General features: G+C 37.1%; 1 protein-coding gene across 1 annotated transcript in view; it reads left to right on the top strand.

The window, feature by feature from the left end:
- The window catches only part of GPR158 (G protein-coupled receptor 158), a 187,149-nt gene that overhangs the window by 95,202 nt on the left and 70,074 nt on the right, over window positions 1-21,873 (top strand). The window contains exon 5 of the mRNA XM_066199205.1: window positions 8,207-8,275. Coding sequence (XP_066055302.1) covers window positions 8,207-8,275 — 69 coding nt within the window. The remainder of the gene's footprint in view (window positions 1-8,206; window positions 8,276-21,873) is intronic.

Consider the following 21,873-nt stretch of genomic DNA (forward strand, 5'->3'; position numbering starts at 1 on the left):
CTGAAATTACATTTGGATTCCTCAATGGGCATTTACAGATTTGCTGGGAAGAGACTTCCTATCATGTCAGCAGAATAACGACGACATTATTTATTTATCCTGCTATTTGTCTTGGAATTGTATCCTGCTGTGAACTTTCCTTGTACAATCAATAGCAATAGCAAAGTCCCTGGTGGCTTGCATGAGGTCTTTGTCATGCCTCCCTCTCCAAGAGAAGACTTCTGTCTGAGGCAGACCTTTCTTTTTCTTTTTTTCTAATAGTAAGACCCCATTTTGATGTTCAAGAATCAATTTAACTAAGGAGAAGATCTTATGAAGATGAAAAAATAGTGTTTTTTAGAAGTTTTACCCAGAGAGAAGAAAGAAGTAACATAAATTAAGAAACAGGGAAAGAAAACACGGGGGAAAAATATGTAGCATGAGAACTTTCAAATAGTAAAAATAAAACTGTATTGGAAACATTATTCTAGGAAATGTCTTGCATTTTTCACTGCATATGCGACACTGCAAACCTTTTAGTTAATGGTAGAAACTTCATGCTGTTTTTAATATTTTGGTTGGTTGGTTGGTTTTGGCTATATCATGTGGTGTATATGATAAAACATATATACCACATGATATAGCCAAAAATAACTAAACTAAAACTTATTCCTGTTCTTCATTCTTTTTTTCATTTCCTTGGATAGAAGTTGAAGGTTTTCAGGAGCAGGCTCATGCTGTCAGCATCTCATTAGGACTTTGTGCTATGTCTACAGTAACATTGCTTTTTGCCTTCCTTGGCCCAGCCATGCCTCCCCCTGTCTGGAATAAAATCATGACATTTTTCTTCTCATCAACTTCAATATAGCAGAAAAGAAACCTTGATCTCCTGCTTCCCTCTAGGACATCCCAGCTACTGCTTTCATAGTTACTGTAGCAACCTGCTTGTTACCAAAGGTAATTTTGGACTCTGGAGCTCACTGTGCCTCCGGCAATGTCTAAACCTTGCTGAACTCCTTCTGACCTCCCTTTAAAGAAATGTTTTCTACTAGTCTGCAGTTTATTGTCTCATCTTGGTGTCTTGTGTCCTGACTACTGTGCTGTCCTTTCCACTGGCCATGGCAGATGCAGTCGCAGCCTGCTGCTGTCTGTTCGAAACAATGCTGCACGATTTACTGCTCTGCCACTTTCTGCTGCCCTCGTTGCATCTCCCTCTTGACATCATACATGAGCTGTATATCTCTGTTTTTTTCAACTCCCGCATGAGCGTTTTTCTGTCTCCTAATGCCATTTCTTTGATGCAGAAGTGTCAACACCAGCCTCATCTTGTTCATCTTTTCCAAAAAAACACCCCTTGTTCCCGTCATACTTTCCTCATGCTTGGTGGAGGCTTTCTGAGAGCATCCCTGCTCTCCATATCATGTCTTCAGATTCAAGTGCTGACAAAGTTGACTTCGAGTGGGATAATGATAGGCTGGGACTACTAATTGCTAGTTCTGAAATGTGATATTGCCTTGTTGTTCCATTGTTCTCATCTGCCCTCCTCCATATGCTGTCCCTTGTCTTAAACTCTTAACTTTGTGCAGATAGCACAGCCGTTATCACTTTTTCCTTGTGCGCGATCTGCACTTAATTGAGGCTTCCCTGGGGCTGGGCCGTTTAGCGATACATTGGTAGGAATAATTACTAAGTTGTGCGTAGCAGTATTTCCTTCCAAGACAAATATGCTTTTATTTCCAGTGAAACATACATTCCATGATCTAAACTTACAGAGAGATTACTTAGTTTAATAAATTCTGAGGAGCTGAAAAATCTCACCATTTTGGGGATTAGGATTTCTCAGATGCAATCATAAGGTAATCATTTGGAGTGGTTTAGCACTTGCCTCTTGTAAAGTAAAAGTGAATAAAATAAACTGAAGTTGGATTTAAAACCTTCAGAATTATGTGGTTTTGATTGATCAGAAATTAATATAATGATTTTCACCTATAGTTAATTTGCCTTATAAGTCATGAGAATAATGAGATTTTTTTACCTCAATCAGATTTATTCGAACTCTTCTCACGTAATTTTCAGTTGGTTTCCTCTGAGATGTTGTGAATCTTGAACTTCGCAGTCAGCTTGGGTTTTTTATCCTTTTACCATAAACTGTTTATTTCTGTGTGGTTGAACTACAATTTATACAGACAGTTTTAGTGAGCTATGGTTTATCTTCTGTAATAGGTGAGGCCATGCTGAATAAGAAAGCTGAAATTTAGTTCAGGTGTTCTGAAGCTATTTGTAAACTAAACAGAGCAACATACTGAGCCTCACCTCCTGCTCCTGAAATTTGGTTTCCTATTTCATCAGATTTTTTGTATATTCAATTTAATCTCTTGGTGATCAGGCTACTATCAATATTAGAGTGCAATTTATTCTTGAAAGGAATGTCTTTGGATCTTCATTTAATTTCTGTGTTAATTGAATGCGTAACCTAGTGAAACAGACACTTTAAGTGATCCATATTTTTTATGATTGTCATTGTACATATTCATCTTTTAAGTTAACTATAAAGCTGTAAATAGACTGTTGTGAAGGTACCTCATTACTGATTTTCTTTCCTGTATATATTCACCACTATTTGATGAGAAGCAGGTATCTTGATCTAAGCAGCATGTCCCCAAGGAAGGAATTTCTGCCCTTATAAGAAAAGATGTCCCTGGGACATTAACCATTTTTACTGTGATGGTTCTTCACCAGAAAATACTGTTTTCTCAAATGTCTATCTTGTAGGTGGTGTAATGCAAATTAGATGCAATAATACCCATGTTTCTAAATGCAGAACACCTTGCCTTCATCATGATATATCTCAACAGATTTCGTTACTTGTATAACAGAAAGGAACAAGGACCACATGAAATGAAAAATAAAATATTTGGGGATTTCTTGGAAGCCTGACATCTGATGTACTTTTAATGAAATTGCTTTATGATTGATGGCCTTTGCTTTTCTTGACTTCTTTTTTTCAACTAAAAAGTAAATTTAATAATTGTATTCTGTTTGAGCTCAGCTATAACTAGTAATAGAAAAAGAAATTGACTTTCATGTAAGTATTCTTCAAAGGCTTGAAAGGGAAATCAAAGAACATGAGGATTATATTTATTTGGTTTAGGAATACTGCACAAAACCTGCAAATGCCAGAAAATTCTGACGATTTGTCAATACAGTTTAAATAGCAGCCTGTAACTGTAGGCCTGTCTTTGAAAAATTGCCCTTTCCTGTGAATATTTCTGCACTTTTAATCTGTATTCTACTAGGAGGCTATGATTCAAATGGGTTAAAAGTATTAGTGTGATGAAAGGTTGAGCAGGACACACAATTTCCTCTTCATTATTTTACAGAGAAATTTTCAAGAGTTACAACTCTTCCTCCCTTGAATTGAAGAGTTTTTTCCTGCAGTTAGCTGGGAATGAGCTGTTTAAATTTTTTACCTCAACCAACAATTATAAAATTAAAGCAAAGCCTTGTTATGCAATTTGACATTTCTGTTTTCCTGGGTGGCAATCCTAATCAGTCCCTGAATTTATTAACAAGACAATAAATAACTTATGACACTACTGTTATAGGGTGCTAACTGAAGATTCAGAGAACTCCTTCCAGTTGCTTTTGTGCCCATTCTTCATTCCTCAGTAATCATCTTTCAGGTGTAAATAAAATTAGGATAATCACCAGTATGAAATGTAGTTCCACTCTTTTCTGTAACTCCTAATATCAGTGTCTGGGAACTGGAAGTCCAAATTCTGTCTCTTAACAGCAGAGTCAAACATCTTGCTGTTATTCAGCCTCAGGGACAGAAAGAAGAATCTCTGCATTCTGTTTCTTAAAAGTAAACTTTAATTGAGATAAAATTCCTGAAAATTAGTACTTGCTTAGGTTTTCCAAACAGCTCTTTCACTAAGAAAGATAACAGTGTCTTTGTGTTTGGAGAAAGGTATATGGGATAAGACAGAGGAAAGTGGTTCAATGGGCTTTAGAAAAACAGCACGTGGAAATCAAGTCAAAAATATAGTTATACTGGAAAGAAATTATTTGTTGTGTATTATTTGCTGGTTTTTGTTGGGAAAGTGTATTTTAGTAAGAAAAACAACTGGTAATAAAACATTTCAACCAACTCCACTTCAGACCACGTATTTTCAACTTGACAATAATCTCTTCTCACTTCTTTCATTTAATAGAAGAACCACCTGCACCAGAAATAAAAATAATTTGACCAGGAAGGGTTTTCAGAGAAGTAAGAGTCAGATTTGGGAATACATTCCTGTAAGGTCTCATGACATCTCCCATGTCCTCACATGCAGAGTGGGATGGATCTGCCAGATCTGCAGTGCAAGGGAGCACGGCAGAGCGAGCACATTGCCTTTCCATCTACCTTTAGCTACCCTTTTTATTTCACTTCTTTTGAGCCAATTTGCATAGTAATTTTTCTAGTCACTTCAAATATATCAGCTTAGCACAGCAGAGCAAACCTGTGCCCATTCTCTATATTTCCTTGCTTCTCTACCATTGTATCCGTATGTGCTTTCCAGCTACACGTGGAGTGTAGATACGCTTCCCAGTTTAATACATATGAATGTATTCAAAGTTGAGATCCAATAAGTGTATCTGAATTTTTTCTCTGATTTGATTTTTATATAATATATAAAAATTATATATAAAATACATAAATAATATTTATATATAATAACATACATAAATATATAGAAATAATATTTTATATAATATTATTTTTCTGATGTGCTTTACTTATCTGAAGGGCAATCTCACATTCTGGTGAAACCACCTTTGTAAAAGGAAATTTTCTGTAAATCACAGCCCTCTTTGGTTATTCTTTATATTACAGAAGTGGCAGAACTGTTTAACAAAGGTGAAAAAAATCAAAATATGACAACCTTTCCCCCTCAGTAGGTTTCCATGGTATTATGCTCATATAATACACAGTGCCGTGTGGCCCTGGAGGAACCTACAGTCTTTCTGGACTGACACCAAAAGTCTACAGTTCAGTTAATTCAGTATTACACAATGTAACTGATACAGGATGACTTTTAATTTTATTTTGGCTTCTTTTTTTTTTTCTCCACTATGAAAATACTCTGACACTCATCTCACTGATCTATGTGATGACATTCAGGAATTCAGTGCTAATTAATGTTGTTGTATTTCATGGATTGCTTAGGACCACAGACAGTTGAAATGTACCATCTTCTGTGCTTGTTTATACGTCATTTCAGCTTTTGTTTTGTTACACTTAATGCAACTTAGGCAGCTACACTTTTTAAAATTGCCCTTGTGCAAATAAATATTAAACATTTATTTATGACCCTTTAGCAGTGGCCAAGAGGCATGTATGACTTTCCTTTCTTAATGGGATTTTTCCCAGAAATGGTGTTATTTCCTCAGATTCAAGAATAAGGAATGGCAAAGGCTACTAATGTTGCCTGGTTAGAATAGATGGATGGAAGACTGAGCAAATCCCAAGGCGTAAATGAGTCCTTCGCAAACAGTAGTTTTTGCAGACCTAGATAAGTGAATGGTATACTTATAGCTAAGGATAAAAGTTAGTATGAAGCCAGAAACAAAATAAATTGAAGTATTACTTAGGTGTCAGCAATGTGTAACCATTGAGTGAGACATGGAAATCCAGACAGGACAGTTCTACTGCCACGGATAAGTAAAGATAGAAATTAAACCCTGAATGGAAAATGAACACACAAAGTGGCAATAACAAACTGAACGGAAGATGAAAGCCAGAGAAATAAATATGTAAAATCAAAATAAACACCAACAAGCAATACATGCAAAACACCCCAAGCAGCTGTTAAAAAAAGAAAGAAAGAAAAAAAAGAAACACAAAGAAAAAAAGGCCACAAATATTACACCCAAGTGGAGGAAATTCCCACTGTGTGAAATTTCAGGGCTGTGTCCTAAAATGCCCTAATTTCTGTGAATTTTATTGGAGAATTTTATTTATGCAGCCTGTATAGGTGGATACCAGCTGGCGGAGACTTTGGGCTGTCATTGGTTTCCTTTCTTTCGTTTATTTTCTTAAAAGAGCAAGGAGCAAGGGCTTTTTTTCCTGAGGTGTGTGGGCATATTCACTGCTGAGTATGTTTCAGATGCCCATAGTGTGAAGCATTTGTGATCCTTCGCCCAGCCATGCCTTAGGGACCCGAGTTTGCAAAGTCTATACAGTGGAAGATTCAGCTTTCAGTGGAAAAGCTATTATTCACAGTCTTCTGGAAATATCTGTATATCTAATAAAATATTTTTAGTAAATTAATTTTGAAACATTCTGCTTTAGTTTGGTTTCTTCTCTTTATTTAATCCCTGTTATTAAATTTTCAGTGCTGGATAATTTTTTCTTCTGGACTTCTTGAGCTATAGTGGTCATTATGGAAGAAATAAAAATATTTTAGAATCAAGTGTTAAAATATCTGTTTTTCTTTGCAGTAGAGAAAGCCAACAGTTTCAAAAATGTAGTTTGGGAAAATGCTTATACTTCAATTTCCAAACTATTTTTTTTCTTTTCTCTACATTTATGTAAAAATAGTTGTACTATTTTGTATTTGAAGTTTTGAGCTTTCCTTCTTCATTGTGGATAGCACTCAGCTCTGCTATAATGTCTATTCCATTTGCCAAGGAATCCAGTTTAGAAAAGCAGTGATATCTGTAAACATTCGGCAACCCCCCCCCCCCATTCTCCTGGTAGCAAAGACTGAGGTGAAAGTACAGTCAAAGTGGGCTGAATTAAAGCCCACTTTGAATTCCAGTATTGCTCTGTAAGCCACACATCTTTTAGGGCAGGAAGCAGAAGTGCATAGGTAGAATTTGCAGGGAATGGTTCCTGCCAGAACAAAAGTGAGAAGAAAATCATGGCATAATTTATTGTTATGGAAGAAGAGCTGGAAATGCTGAAGTTCTTTGCCCCAGCAGGTTGTCTTCTGATCATGCTGCCCAGAAACAAGCTTGATAAGAAAAGACTGATCAGGATGTGAAACACTTGTTTAGAAAAGAATGTCCACATGGGAGTTAAAAGGACTTTAGGTGTTTTAGAAAATTTCCACCTTCTCTATATGAAGCTCATTTCAGTTGCTTTGTTGGTCATTCTGGTATATAGAAATTCATTGTACAAAATAAGAAAAAAAAATTCTTTAGTGGTTTTAGTGTTGCTCAGTCATGAGAGACATGAGTTCACTGACCTCTGCCAGTGTCTTGTATGATATTGGAGCCACTCGTGGAAGGGAGGGCACTGGCATGATAAAAAGCATTATCCCACCTCTCAGGATCTGCCTCTTATTGGCCTCTTCCCTTACCTGGCTCAAACCCAGCTTCTTGCTAAACAAAGACTGATTTGTCCTGGTTACCGTCTGGTGCTCACAGCCTCTGCACCTGGGCTGTACCTCACACAGCACCTCACAAAAGCCCCCCCTGCTTTTGCAGTGGTCAAGTCTTTGGGTCATTAACCCTTAACATTTCACAAGTGTTTCACATTTCTCACAAGTGCTGATGTTCTGTCTCTAAGACAAATATGCTCTAAGGCACAGTTGCACTGTACCTAAATCATCAAACTTCTTGGTAAACACTTTGCATTAGAAAAAAAAAATTAATTTTAAGTTTTAAGAAAACCATGTTGGGTTTCTTAACCAACATGTAGTGAGGAAATGGTCTAGTATTTTACATTCCTGACAAGTTAATGAATCAACATCTTGGTACAAAAATTTCAGGAAAAGGAAATGCACTTCAGTCTGAGGGCACACTCTATATTCAGTAAAATTGTAGATTATTCATACTTATTATGGAAGCCAAATCATTAATATTAATTAAGCAAAAATATTCTAGGCACTTCTTGAAATTTAAACAATGCAGAACAAATTCTACAGTTAAACTCATGTCTGTAATTCCCATGATCTCTAAATCTTGACACTTGACAGCAAATTTAGCAGTTTCAAATCATATCCAGGTAATGTCTGTTGGATAATGTTTGACTTAGGAAAATGATTTTTTAAATTGAATTTTGTAAAACACAACCATTGTAATGGGTCTGTGATTTAAAGAGTGTGGAGCATGCAAGCATGACAGCTTAAAAAACATTACTGTTTTTTAAGTGTTATACTGACAAAAGTGAAGATGCCTTTATGAAAATGATACACAGAGAATTTTCTAATATTTTGTGTTGGTTTTTGTTTTCTAGAGTATCAGGGCTTCAGGGCTGGTGCTGTTGGAAACCATTCTGTTTGGATCACTTCTCCTGTACTTCCCAGTAAGTCAAACCATAACTTTTTTAAAAAATTATACCATTGCCAACATTTTAAAACATTGTATGAACAACTGGTGAAAATATAAATGTAAAAACTATTTATTATTAGTTTATTCTGACTAAAAAATGTACTGTGTTCTGTAAATATTCTGAAAATACTCAAATGTTTTACTATATTTGTAGCAATTCTCCATTTTCAATTTGGTAAAAATTGCCAGTGGTTTAATTGGAAGTTTTTGGGTGTTCTGGGTTGAGATTTTGCTTTGAATGACAATACCTTTCTAAGATATGGTAGGGGGGGAAAAAGCAAGGTATGTAAAAGAATGACCCTGATTATACCAAATATTTCTCTGGAATGTAGTCTAAAGGAGATTAGTTATTTCAGTGCATTACTGGCATATATTTTGATGTTTCTGAAGGTATGTGGTATCTTCAAAACCATGTGTTCAGGAAAATTAGATGGCATTACCCACAGTCATGTGGGAAATATATCACAAAACTTAGAGAAATATGTGTCAATTCTCTTTTGAGAAGTCCCAGAAAAACTGAGTTTCTTAATTGCCACATAAACCCAAAACAATGACTAGATAAAACAAGACATCAAAGTAATATTGAATGAAGTTGATAGAAAGCATGCAGGTTGGGAGACAGTCAAAGATGGAGTTGTGGACTATTTTTTAATATGTTTATGTTCTCTTTTCTTCAGTAGTCAGAATTTTCTGTGTTTTTACAGACCATCATGTAGTTACTGAAAGATGTGCTGGATAACAAAACTCTTCAGTAGCTGCAGAACATGTAGGAAATAAACTGAAGTAGAATGTGTGAAGAATACTATAAATAAACACAAACCATGGTGGTATTTTTATACATTCTTTTTTGAATAGTGTGGGCCTTTCAAGTTCCAGAGAAAAAACATGTGCATTTCTCGGATAGTTTTATGTATTTTTTCATCTTTCACTTTGCAGAAGTCAGGGGAAAAAAAAGTTCTTGTTTTTTTCATGTTGGACAAAAGTTTTTTTACAACTTGCAATAAATAATTCTCCCATGGGTTTTCAGACCTTCTTTCATATATCTTTTCAGTGAACAGAACAGAAAGCTCATGCACTGCTTCCTCAGCTGGTGCTGTGGAGCATTTACAGAAATTCATAGCTTAAAGCATTATGCAAGGGATTTCCTTTTCATGGTTGTCTCCTCTCTGCTTTCTCAGAGAACCCTGGGGCCAGGGAATAGCTCCCCAGGCAGATGGTCAGTCAGAACCAGTCAATGTCTGTACAGCCTCAGCTCCAAAGTCTGAGAAGCCTCGTCATAGCTCATCAGAATTGTGTCTGCAGTCTGTTCAGCTGTCACCCATTCTTCAGTTCGTTTCCCAGTTCTTGTCCTGGATCTCCATTTGTTGTGTTTCACAAAGGATGAACATTCTTTGGTGTCTGTCTGGCTTCAGGCTTCAGGTGCTCAGCACCTGGGACACTGAGACACTGCTGTGGAGAAAGACTTCTCTCAGCAGTTGACTTGAAGGACCATGCTGCTGGATACAAGAGCTGTTTACCATCCACAACCTATAAATGCAGAGGGAGAAGAAAGGAAGTGGTTCTGGGAGGGTGTAGTTCAATAACCCAAGTGTCCCCTCAGCTCTTCACTGGCATTTAAGTCTCTTTTTTTTTTTTTTTTTAAAATATAAAACTGTCTGCTGAGAACACATTCTATTAGAAATGAATAGGCAAAGTGTATGACTTGGCTTCTCTCTTCTAGCAGTTTTATGTTCCCACGCTCTTTGCTGGGGCCCTCTTGTTTCTTATACAGGGAATTACTAATAAGGCTGTTACTCCCACAGACTTGGGAAAAAGAAAAGAGAGCAATTTTATCATTTCTATTTTGAGGGGTTTAGGGGAGGATTGTAGCAAATGTGGTAGTGGGGGGTCCTTTGCATTTTCAGACAGAGAAATTAATCCTGATATCAGCAATCTGAAAAATACGGTTTCATAAAATCAAAGATCAGAAAGATCATCTTTCCAATATCCCTGTCCCTCAATTCACTGCAAGTTAGTTTTCATCAGTTTCTGATTCAGGGCAAGACAGTGAAACAGTAAATATGTGAAAGGTATAAAGCATAGTTCTTTTAAGAAAGAAAAGCTGCAAGGTGTGAATTATGAGGGGTGAGTCCTTGGAATGGGAACTCTTGATGTGTTGCTGTACATGGACAGAATCTAAATGTGCTCACCTGCTTATTGTCTGGGAAAGGAGCGCAAAGCAGAGTAGAATGACACAAGAAAGAAGACCCAAGCTTTAAACAGAGTCTTGTTTGCACCAGCTGACATTCACACACATATTCATTCATAGCAGGGTGCAGAGAATATATTACCAATATATGTGTTGGTTGTAAGTCATGTACCTGCAAAGCAAATTTTGTTTTTCCTGGGTCATATTTATTTACCCCTTCATGATATTTTGTGTTTTTATTTGCTTCCGAGAAGAATTGAGGATATTTTGTGACCTAGAGATGTGGTCAAAGATGTAGTAATATGTGTCCAGAGGTCATTGTTTCAGCTATTTGATTTACTCCTCATTTTATGCTAGAGGAGTATGTTAGAGCTCTAAGACTAGATCTCACATCTTATACAAATTGGCTGTGTTCTCCACAGATAGTATGAAATGTGAGTTGATGTATGGAACGGAGTTCAAAAGCACCACTGCAGTAGGGTGCTGTCTTTCAACATAAGGCTGTTTTCCTTTGGTATCATCTCTTCTTCTTCTATTGTGATTCGGAATGTAAAACGAAAAAGCTTTACTTTCACACTCAACCAACTGTGGAATTACACAGCTTGGCTTAGTGCGTGTAACAATGTAAAGATATTGAGGGAAGGCATTTCAGTTCTAAATAACTGAACTCTCTATTCATTTGAGGATTCAGTGCAAAATTACATTCTTATTTAAAAAAACAAAATCCCCTTAGATTTTCTCAACACTGCTTTAAGTCTTTGGCATCTTTGTTCTCCGCTCTTCTACACTTCCCTAATTCTTTCTTTTTCTAGATGTGTTTACTCAGTCTGTCTCAGATTGTTTTGAGAACCTTCAGCATACAAATTTCTCTGTGTCTCGAAGGGGTTTATTGCATCTCTGACTTTCCCTACCCTCCAATTAAATGGAAACCAAAACCTGCTTTGTTACATTGCTGAATTTCTTTCACTAATTGTTGTTGTTTTCGTGCCTACATGCAGTAATCTATTCATAGTGTAACATCATTAATTGAAAAATAATATCACCAGTCAGCTGCTTTTGGTGAGAAAAACAGCTGTTACAATGCCCTTGTAACCAAATGGGAAGTGCAAATGATGGTCTCCACCTAAATTTATTATTCAAGTTCTGCTATACTCATAGCAACACTGATCTTTCCTGAATTATAAGCAGGCAGATGAGCTTTGCCTATTACAAATGCATAGATTTTACTCAGAAGTTGCTGGGTAGCTCACATTTCTGAAGCTCTCATTTCTTATATTTTCTGTAGTCTCATCGTAACTTCTCTAATTTGCCTTTACTTAGTTTTTCCAATTATCAATGGATCTCCTCCAAATGAACACTAGACTTTCTAATTGATTTTGTTTATATTTCTTTGTTTTTAGATTTTGAACAGAATGCCAAAACCCTACTGTCTTATGGATGAGTCCCTTAATTTCAGTACTTGGCATTTGAGGGGAGGAATCTCATTACTTTCCTTGTCCAGAAATACTAAGTGTTCTGAAACCTTTAGACCTTTCTTAACTCCCTGTCTTGCTAATGCTTGGAACACGCTACCAACAAGTTAAAAGGCTCTTTGCTTACTACAAAGACCTTCAAATAAAGTGAGCAGTAACACAATGGTGTAATAGAGTAACCTGTTAATTGCATTAGGGGTCAGACCTCAGCTGCTTTTAGACTTCTGTAACGGGAACAAGTTGAAAAATAGGAGATTCTGATAAGATATGAAGAAACTTTTTTTTTTAGCTGTGAGGATTGTCAATTACCAAAACTCTTTGTCAAGAGTTTATGACATACCCATCTTTGGAGGTGTCAGGACTTGACTGGGCCCAAGTCTGAGCAACCTGACCTAGTTTTGGACAGGGAGCTGGACTACTGGACTAGATGACCACCAAAGCTCCCTTGCAAATGAAATTCTCTGAGTCTGTGTTTCTTATGTATGCATCCATAGCTGAGACAGTCACCCTATGCTCGCCAAATCCTGAAGAGGAACTGGGCCTTTTATGACTTGTTTTAGACTTGGAACTTGAAGATGAGGTACATGATGGCCAACACTTCATGGACTATTAATGAAGCTGAGGTACTTGCCTCAAATGGTGATGAATTCCACCCTAGGCAGCTAGGATTACCTGATATATTAAATAGTTCCCATACTGCTAGTCTACATTAACTGAAGCTCCAAAATGCATGCAACAGATTGCATGTAATAATGATATGATATGATACAATTTCTTCAGTCAGTGATTTAAGTTGTGAGCATGATGATGCAAAGACCAAGGGAATAATTTCTTCTCCATGTTCTTGATATAGCAGATAAGAAGTACTAGATTTAAATTCCAGCAAGTGAAAGTTGTTAGACAATGGAGCTGAATCTTGTAAGAGTGAGGTCAGCTAGATCATAAGATGGACTAGCTTTGGAGGCTGCAGAGTATCTTTTTAAAAACTTACGATTTTTTTTTTTTACTCTTCCTTTGGCTAAAGAAATCCAAAATCATTACAACTTTACTCTTTTTACAAACTGCAAGTTATAACAAGGCAATATTGTTTATCAGTTTAGAGAAATGGAGCTGTGGGGGGGGGCATTGACTTCCTAATGCTCATAAAGTAGTTCAGTAGCGAGTCCTGGAATAAACTTTGTGCTCTGACATCTTGTTGCATGTGTTAGGTATTAAGATCTGTTTCTGGGTCTGTCTTATTCCCTCTTTCACACTCAAACTAAAACCCCTTTTGTGTTATGAGAAGTAATAGAAGGTGGGGAGTCGTGGAGCTCAGATATGGATATGGAATTTTTTTTCCCCCTCAGATTATCTGTATGTGTGTTAGCATGGAAGAAATGGGCTGTGAAGTTTGGGAGCATGAGACTGCAGTAGGTCCATTAGTGATAACAGTCCTGAGCAGAGCAAGGTCACTGGAAAGCTCTGGTTTTGGCATTAATGAATGTGAAAATAGAACACTGAAAAATACTCTTATGCATTTGTCCTTCAAATAAGGGATGTGTTACAAAAGCACAGTCACTGTTTATTCTAAATACATTGATGTGCACTGAGGCCAACTGAAAATTTTGCTTTTTCCAACACATTTAGCACTGCAAGTCTGCTCTGATCCCCCAGATGCTTCAGGCTGATTCTTTTTCAGGATATAACTGCATTGCCTTTAATCAAAGAATAGTGTTTAAAGTTTTTAGAATGAACAGTCATCATTTTATTCTTGTTCAGGTAAAGAACACACCTATCTTTGGTGTTCATGTCACTGAAGTTCAAGGACACAGTGTAAATATCTGCTCTAGACTAAACACTACAGATTTCTGTAGTACTCTAGGAAAGTGTCTTTCCATTTATTTGGATCACAGTGGATTAGATATCCAGCTATTGCAAAAGGCATATTTTAGATACCATGTTGCAAGGATTTTAAATATACATTGTATGCTTGGGCATAGAGTTGAGGGAACCAGGCAGATGATGCCGTAGTTAGTCTCTCTTGGTGAATGTCCTTGTCAGATGAACATACTTTCTGGAGTTAACATACAACCAGTAAACCAATACCTCCAATACCTTATCTTTTGAGAGCCAGATTACTTTGCAGAAGTCAGCCAGTGTAGCCTCTGCATTACAGGCTACTAAGTGCAGAAACCTCATAGGTACTGGAAACACTTGTGTCCTTGCCTTGAATGATGCTAAGAAAAATGTTTATGACTATTTTTACTGATAGGAAGCAAGCACTGAATATTTCCTGGTTTTTGAATACATTATTTAAAATGTCAGGAAAAATAAGAAACATGTGATAGTTCTTCATAGTTCTCTTCACTAATCTACATAGCTATCCTAAAAAATTCTGGCAGCTACTGTCAGGGAGATAACTAGAGGCTGTTGTATATGTGATTATCCACATTAAGAACTATGATTGGGCAGAGCTGTATGTCTCCTGATCTTAGTTACATATTGGCATCTCTGTGTACATGACAAAAGTTTGGGGTATTGGAAACTCAGTAGAGCTATGACCTCATAACTTCTAAGAGATTAAATGGGTGGAATTTGGTGAGAGGTATTTGTGTATGTTCTCTGTGTTTGCGTATGTCTACGTGTCCAGGTTACCTTAAGATGGAAGTGACCTCAGGAGGCCTCTCCTCCAACTTCCTGCACAAAGGACAGTCAGCTGTAAGACTTTACACAAGACAAGATTACTAAGGACTTTATCCAATGGGTCTTAAAAACCTGCAGGGATGGAGACTACCCAATCAGGCAGTGTGCAGGCATGCAATGAAGTCACATAGTTGTAGGTTTTTTGGATAGGGATAAAATATGGGATGTTGCTGGAACTTATCATGGGACTTACACGTGGCAGGCTGAAGATAGGTCAGTGAAGGTACAGGTACTGATTTTACTCTTTTGTTCTTTCACAACTGGGACTCCCATGCTCATCCTTGTGGCATTACTTGTGATACCATGACAAAACTCGATCTTTCCCTTCCATGGATTTGAAGGTGCAGTAGATATTGTAGGAGGGCATCGCTATTTTTCCTACTCTGAAAGCTTTTTTTAAGTTCAAAGGGTACATTTGTCAGGTTCTGGGTTAACTGAATAGCAAAGTTTTTGTGTGAAGGGCTTGAGAGTCGGAGAGGAAAGGACAGCAGCCAGTGACCTGAGCCAACTGCTGTGTTGGGGTTTTGTTGGCCTTTTTATTTTAAATTACTATTTTGCACTGCCAGCTTGCAGGCACTTACGTGGTACAGTCTTGCCAGCCCTTCATTCAGAGAAATTAATCTTGTAGTGAGGGGAGCAGAGCAAGATCTGGTGGTCTTTCCTCTTTACTCATAATTTCACTGAAGTAACTTGCATGAATAAACTTACACATATAAGAATTTGTAGATAAAACTCTACATTAATATATTCTTTTCAAAGAAGTGATATAAAATCAGACTGCAGTCCTGAAGAACAGTCCATAATTTTTAGCCAGGGGATTTAAATTTTTTTTGATACAGCTTGAGCAGTAACGTGTACACAAGTTTAAAATGTGCTGTATTTGAAATGTTAAAGTGTGGGGAACTCTTTTCTGATCATAAAAAGCTTTGAAACAAAAATTATCAGAGGTAAAATGTGGGCGCATTCAAATGGAGGACAATAGTGCTGGGTCATATTCGTAATATGTTCCTTACTAAAGCCTGGAACCATGCTCAAATAATCTATCCTCATTGCTCTGCTCTCTAAAGCTGAACCATTTGGTGCTTGGTAAGCACTCAAGCAGGAGACCACAGCAGGACCACTTCCATGCCAAAGTATTACTGAAGAACACCTGATTGAAAAAAAATTAATCAGTGAAAGCCTTCATTTGACCCACTGTTTCTGCTGAATTAGAGTTAGAAAACAGGAAGGTCTTTTATATAACTCTTTTATGTTTAGTCATTTATGTATCTTTTATATAATTCTTGTTGGGTCTCAGTGCATATAAGCTAGAAAGGATTGGAATCGTTTTCTCAGCCAAATGTTTTGATGACCACATTGATCACTTGGTAAGTGAACTGAGTCAGTAGCAAGATGCTTAGAATATGTTTGAATTTTTCTCTAGTGATTTAAATTGTTTAAAAAAAATTGACACATGAAAAAAGGCACTCTCATGTATTAGTTCAAAATATGTGATAAAACTTTTACAGGAAAGATATTGAAAGACAGAAAATTACATTTTTATTAAATTGTAAAACTAAAGAGGCAAGAGGTTTTGTTAGTATAGTTGAGCCAGGATTGAACTGTGCCAGAAAGGAAAATATTAAAAATTTTAGTTACCACATACTAGTGGCATAGGGCATAACCCTTGCATCAGTGTTTTACCTTCTCTCATTAGTTTAGCACCTGAGAGACTGCTTGTTGGTGGGAGATAAATTTCAGTCATTCTTTTTCAGTTATCCAAGTGTCTTTCAGTGAAAGGTGGGGGCATGTTCCTTTTTTTCCACCAAATGCCTTTTCTCTTTGTTTATTCATGCTTTAATACCTAAGAAACAACACCTAGAGTCAAGTGGAAGGCCTGCTGAACTTACTAGATTCAGCTGTTGCCAGCTTTGTGGTTGTTGTGATCTGCATCAACAAGAATCTGAAGCAAAATGAAAGCAGAAGCAGTTCATGCTTAAGGAAGACTTGAGTTTCACAAGCTGATACTACCATGTTGTTTCTGTTTCGAAATTGGGTGCAGTTGTAAACCAATGCTGTCAGGGGGAAACTGGTGATATTATAACTCACCATGCCTTGGAATATGAGGTTGAGATCAGACGTACAGGTGAAACATGATATCCTACCCATCATCTTCCATGTCACTTGACAGACTACTCTGCATCAACACAGAGGAAAAGGAAAAGACAGAGTCTCCATCTCAAAGCTTGTTCCCTGTGAATAATACAGGAGCTGAATTATGGGCTTTTTTCTCCTTTGGTTTTTCGTAGTCTCTCTTCTTTTATGTATGAATGCATTAGGTATTTCCTGACCATCTACTCAGATTTTAAGTGTTGCACCATGAAGGGTGATTAATGGCCAATTATTAGGAGGGAGAAGAAATTCAATACATTACAATGGAGAAAGAGAAGAGTTATGTTTTTGGAAGAGATCCTTAAGAAAGGAGACTTCATCTGTACCAAATGAGGCTCCCCATAGTCATTCTACAATCTGAGAACTGAGAGGATGCAGGCAATGGTTTGTGGTTTTTCTTATCAACTGCTAGAAGTTAAGCAGTTTGCAGGCAAAAGTATATGACAACTAGTGAAATCTTTGCGCTGGAAAAATTTTACAGAATTTTAATGCTGATAGTGCAAAGTTTTTATTACTGTGTAGCACTTCTAAATATCTCCTGTCTAAACTCTGAGCTCAGAGATCAGTGGAATTTTAATCAGTGCTTTTAACCAAGACTACATATCATCTGATGTAAATAGGAAATTAGCTTTTTGCTTGTAGAGAGGAACTGGAAAAAGTAATATAAACACTTATGAGAGTAGAGAGAAAGTTTACAATATAACATGTAGGTTGCAATATGAAATTATCAAAACACATCAACAAATACCAGTGTACAAGCTATTCTGTATTTTTGCTAGTATTGATAATAGTAGAGTCATCTGACAAAAATATCAAAATTTTAGTTTGCTGGGGTTTAAAAAATGAAGAGTTAGGGGCCAGCAGGTCAAAAATTTGCCATGTACCTAGCCAGATGGATTTCTGAAAATAAGACATTCAAACGACTAGTGCCTGGGTCTAAATCTACGTCAAATCCAGTAGGGAGAGATGAGATTTCTGTTCTTAAAAGTAACAACAGTAGTGCAGATGCAACAAAAGATGTCCATTAAAGCAAGCAATTAGTCTTTACAAAAAGCAGCTTTTTCCTGATACTTTCTCATTTCTTGGATATAACTCTGTCACATACAAAACCCACTATTTTCAGAAAACAGTGTTTTATGCAAACTGCTGAATTTTTAGATTTTCGGCCTTTGTGGGACTAAGCACAGATCTGCAAATATGTGCAAGTTTTGAGGAAGCTGTTAGGAAATATCATGTCCTTCATAAGCAGTATACGGTATCCATATGCTGATCTCTTTGAAATCTGAATCTAGAGTAAATTTCTTGTACTGGCATGATGCTGTGAAGTAAGTTCTGCATATTTTTGATGAAAAAAGAAAAAGAAAAAAAAGAAAGGCAAAGAGAAATATGTCAATTCGATCAAAGCTCTTTTCAGAAATGGATGGCAGGATTTCCAAGGTTAAAAATTTAAAGACATTCCAGGGTAATAAATATGGACAAAATACCTACAGAAAAAATAAGGATGAAATGAATCTTTCCTTGCACAAAGGGTTGTAAGTGGAAGAAAATAACATTTTAGACAGTTCTCTTACATATCATTACATGATAATTTATCAAACTTAAATTATTTCAGTAATTTTCATTACTACTTAATGTTAATATTTTAAACAAGCTGGGATGCCAGAGCCTTATTGCATATGGTTTAATCAGTAAAGGCAAAGTAAAGAGAAAAGGAAAAGAATGATGGTGAAAAAATAGAATAAAGAACTTTCCCCCAAGAATAAAAACACAGCAAAAAGTCTAATAAGAAACTGGAAAATTAATCCAAAATTGAGCAACCAAACAGTACAGAAATGAAAACAAGACACAAATGACATCTTGTACCTTAATACAGTCAGGACTCTTATTGTCACAACTACACGTTATAGAAGATATTTATAAGACCACAGATTGTACATGCAGTGCTTGTTCTTTGCTTACATACAGTTATTTCTCACTACTCCTTGTAAGCTTTCTTCTCCTTTCCTAAAACACCACTTACATAATTGTAGAAGATTAATCTTCCATTCTTTCCTTTTGCTTCTTCGGTATTGATGCGTGGTTTCTCATCTCATATTTAAATTATGAACCCTTTGGTACAGGGATGCTTGGCATTGCTGTGCCGTGCACAGCAGGGTCCTGATCAATGAGTAAGAATCACATTACAAACGACTGTTACTAATAATAACCACAGTGAAACTGTTTAAAAATATTTTATTAAAGGTGTGAGCAAGGACACAGTTAATGGTGAATTTCTCATGTCTTCAGAGGACTGGTAGCATGCAACTGTTTTTATACTTCTAGAGAGTATAGGTACTTTATGAGAATTGTCTGAGAATATTTGATTTATGCTTGAAAAGATTAAGCCATAAAAATACTAATAGAAAAAAGCCCAATACTGGTTTCACATGAAACTGTTCTACTAATTTCTGTGGAGCTGCACCCAACTTGTATGAGAAGACATACATTAGATGATAAACAAAGCAATTGGAAATAGTAGAAAAAAATTCATTGCGCTCAGGATAAATTATCAGTCTGTGGGATTAAAGATAACAGAGGGATTAGTGGAAAAGCTGGCAGTGTGAAGGGGCAACAGCACAAAGAGGTCCCAGTTCTATTCAAATTAATATTTCTGTCCTCTTCTGAATAAACACGGTGTTGAATCTGTCCATTTTTAGGGGCCTGACCTGAGCTCATAAGGTACAGACTGTGCCAGTGATTGCATCCAAGCATTCCGTGTAAACTGGAGCAGCTCTGTTGGGGTGGGGTGAAACCAGGCCAGCTTCAGATCCATCCCTGAGCTGCCTCCCAGGGGGCATGCCTTTACACAAAAGGGGCTTTGGACTCTCTCAAACTAACCAGGGATTTTAAACTGCTTTTCCATGGTCTGAGTAGGCTTACTCAGTCCCTTGGTTTGGCCTTGGCAGCAAGACTGGATCCTACACGTTACCAGCTGAAGAGGGCTCAGAAGGGAGTTAGACGTTACGTAGTTTGGCACCAGCATGAATCAGGAGGGTTCAGATACACGCTAGATTAGACAAGGCTTTTGTGACTTAGAGACCAGCAAATAGTCTTGAAGCTAGTCCTTTAGATGCCGTAGAACCCGTGGCAAGTAATGATTACTGGGTTACTTGTCTTGTTTTCTCTTATATATTGCAGACAGTCGAGGGTCCTTGCTTTGTATGTCCCCTGTGAGATTGACTCAAGGCTGGTGAGGAAGGCAGTGAGTCAAAAAGCAGGCAAAAGTAAACCTAAGAAGTTACTTGGAATACCTGGAAACTTTATCAGTGTCAGGGTCCTTGGTTTTAAAATAATATTGAAGGGCCAAATGCACTGGGAAATGCAAGCCATAGTCATAGCATATACGCACATAAATTCTGACGTGTTTTGAATGTGTTTCACTGGTGTACCTGGGCAGATGTACCACAAAGGCTGAGTGTGTTCCTTGGGTGTGCTGCAATCTTGGTGCTTTGTGGTGGAATACAGTTGTGTTAGGAATTTCTGGCAGGGGAACATTGCCTATGCTGCTGCCATGGCTGGCTGCCATTCCAGCGGCAGTGCTTCATCTCTGACAGCATTGTTTGTTACAAAGAGGTTTGGGTGTACTTTGTGGTGTGTACAAAGTTTGAAGAAGAAATATTTTTTCATAAAGGATCTTAATATTTCTTTGTTTAACTTCTTATTTTCTATTAAATTTATATACATACAGTTTTTCCTGTATGGTGAAAGCATTTTTGATCATTTTCACTGAAAGAAATGTTTAAACCTGTTACATGTGTATCACACAGGTATACTTTGTATAGCATACACTGGTACTTATGCAGACTGTGATGAAATCATTTCAAGATATATAAAAATAGATAAGATAAATATAAGAAATATATTAAACTATTAGAGATCGTCCAGGAGGGCAGCGAGGATGGTGAAGGGCCTTGAGGGGAAGCCGTGTGAAGAGTGATTGAGGTCACTTGGTCTGTTCAGCCTGGAGAAGAGGAGGCTGAGGGGAGACCTCACTGCAGTTACAGCTTCCTTGTGAGGGGAAGAGGAGGGGCAGGCACTGATCTCTTCTCTGCGGTGACCAGTGACAGGACATGAGGGAATGGCCTGAAGTTGTGTCAGGGAAGGCTTAGTTTGGATGTGAGAAAAAGGCTCTTCCCCCAGGGGCTGTCTGGGTACTGGAACAGCCTCCCCAGGGAAGCAGTCACTGCACCAGCCTGAAGAATTTCCAGAAGCATTTGGAAAACGCTTTCGGGCTCATGGTGTGTTTCTTGGAGGTGTTCTGTGCAGGGCCAGGAGCTGGACTCAATGATCATTGTGGATCCCTTCCAACTCAGTTTTTTCTGTGGTTCTGTGATTCTGTGACATTTAGGAAGAAAGGTAAAGGAAGTTATATTGGCATAAGGAAAGTCCTTTTCATTTTTCCTTCAAGCTTTTTATCTTGTTCAGACTTTTTTCTTCCTTTTAAATTTTGGAATTTTCTATAGGAAATAATTTGTTCTAAATAACCACAGTTTTTAAAGCATGGATCTATGATTAAACCTTTGTATCTCTTCTATGTCAATCCAGCTGTGTAAATTGTCATATTAGTCAGAGTCAAAAAAATTGCATGTATTCTAGCAGTATGTTGTTGAATGTATAAATCTTGCTTAATTTGTTAATAACCTAATCCCCAGCACATACTGAAATGCTATATACAGAGCAAGTGTTCTTAATGTTCAACTCTTTCTCTTAAATTCTTAATCTGCCATGATCAGCATGCTGAACCCTTGAAATGTGGGATTTTTAAAAAATCTGACAGGGCTTGCTGGCCCATGGTGTCAGCTTATCCTTTTTTCTGCCTTTATTGATGGCATTGCCTTGAAATCTGTAGAGAACTGATCTATAAAAGTCTGTGTAGTGGGTTATTTAGTCAGCTATTTATATCTATATTTATTAAACTTGTATCTGCTTTCCAAGCCTTAAGGCATTTTTACATCTTTGAAATCATAATCAAAATAAGTTACTGCCATAGTGGCAGGCACTCTCTGTTCAAGTAATCACCAATTGTTGCTAAAAGAAGGC

Source organism: Chamaea fasciata, unplaced genomic scaffold (assembly GCF_029207755.1).
Source record: "Chamaea fasciata isolate MVZ Bird 193981 ecotype frontalis unplaced genomic scaffold, bChaFas1.0.hap1 SCAF_1, whole genome shotgun sequence".
Lineage (NCBI taxonomy): Eukaryota > Metazoa > Chordata > Aves > Passeriformes > Sylviidae > Chamaea > Chamaea fasciata.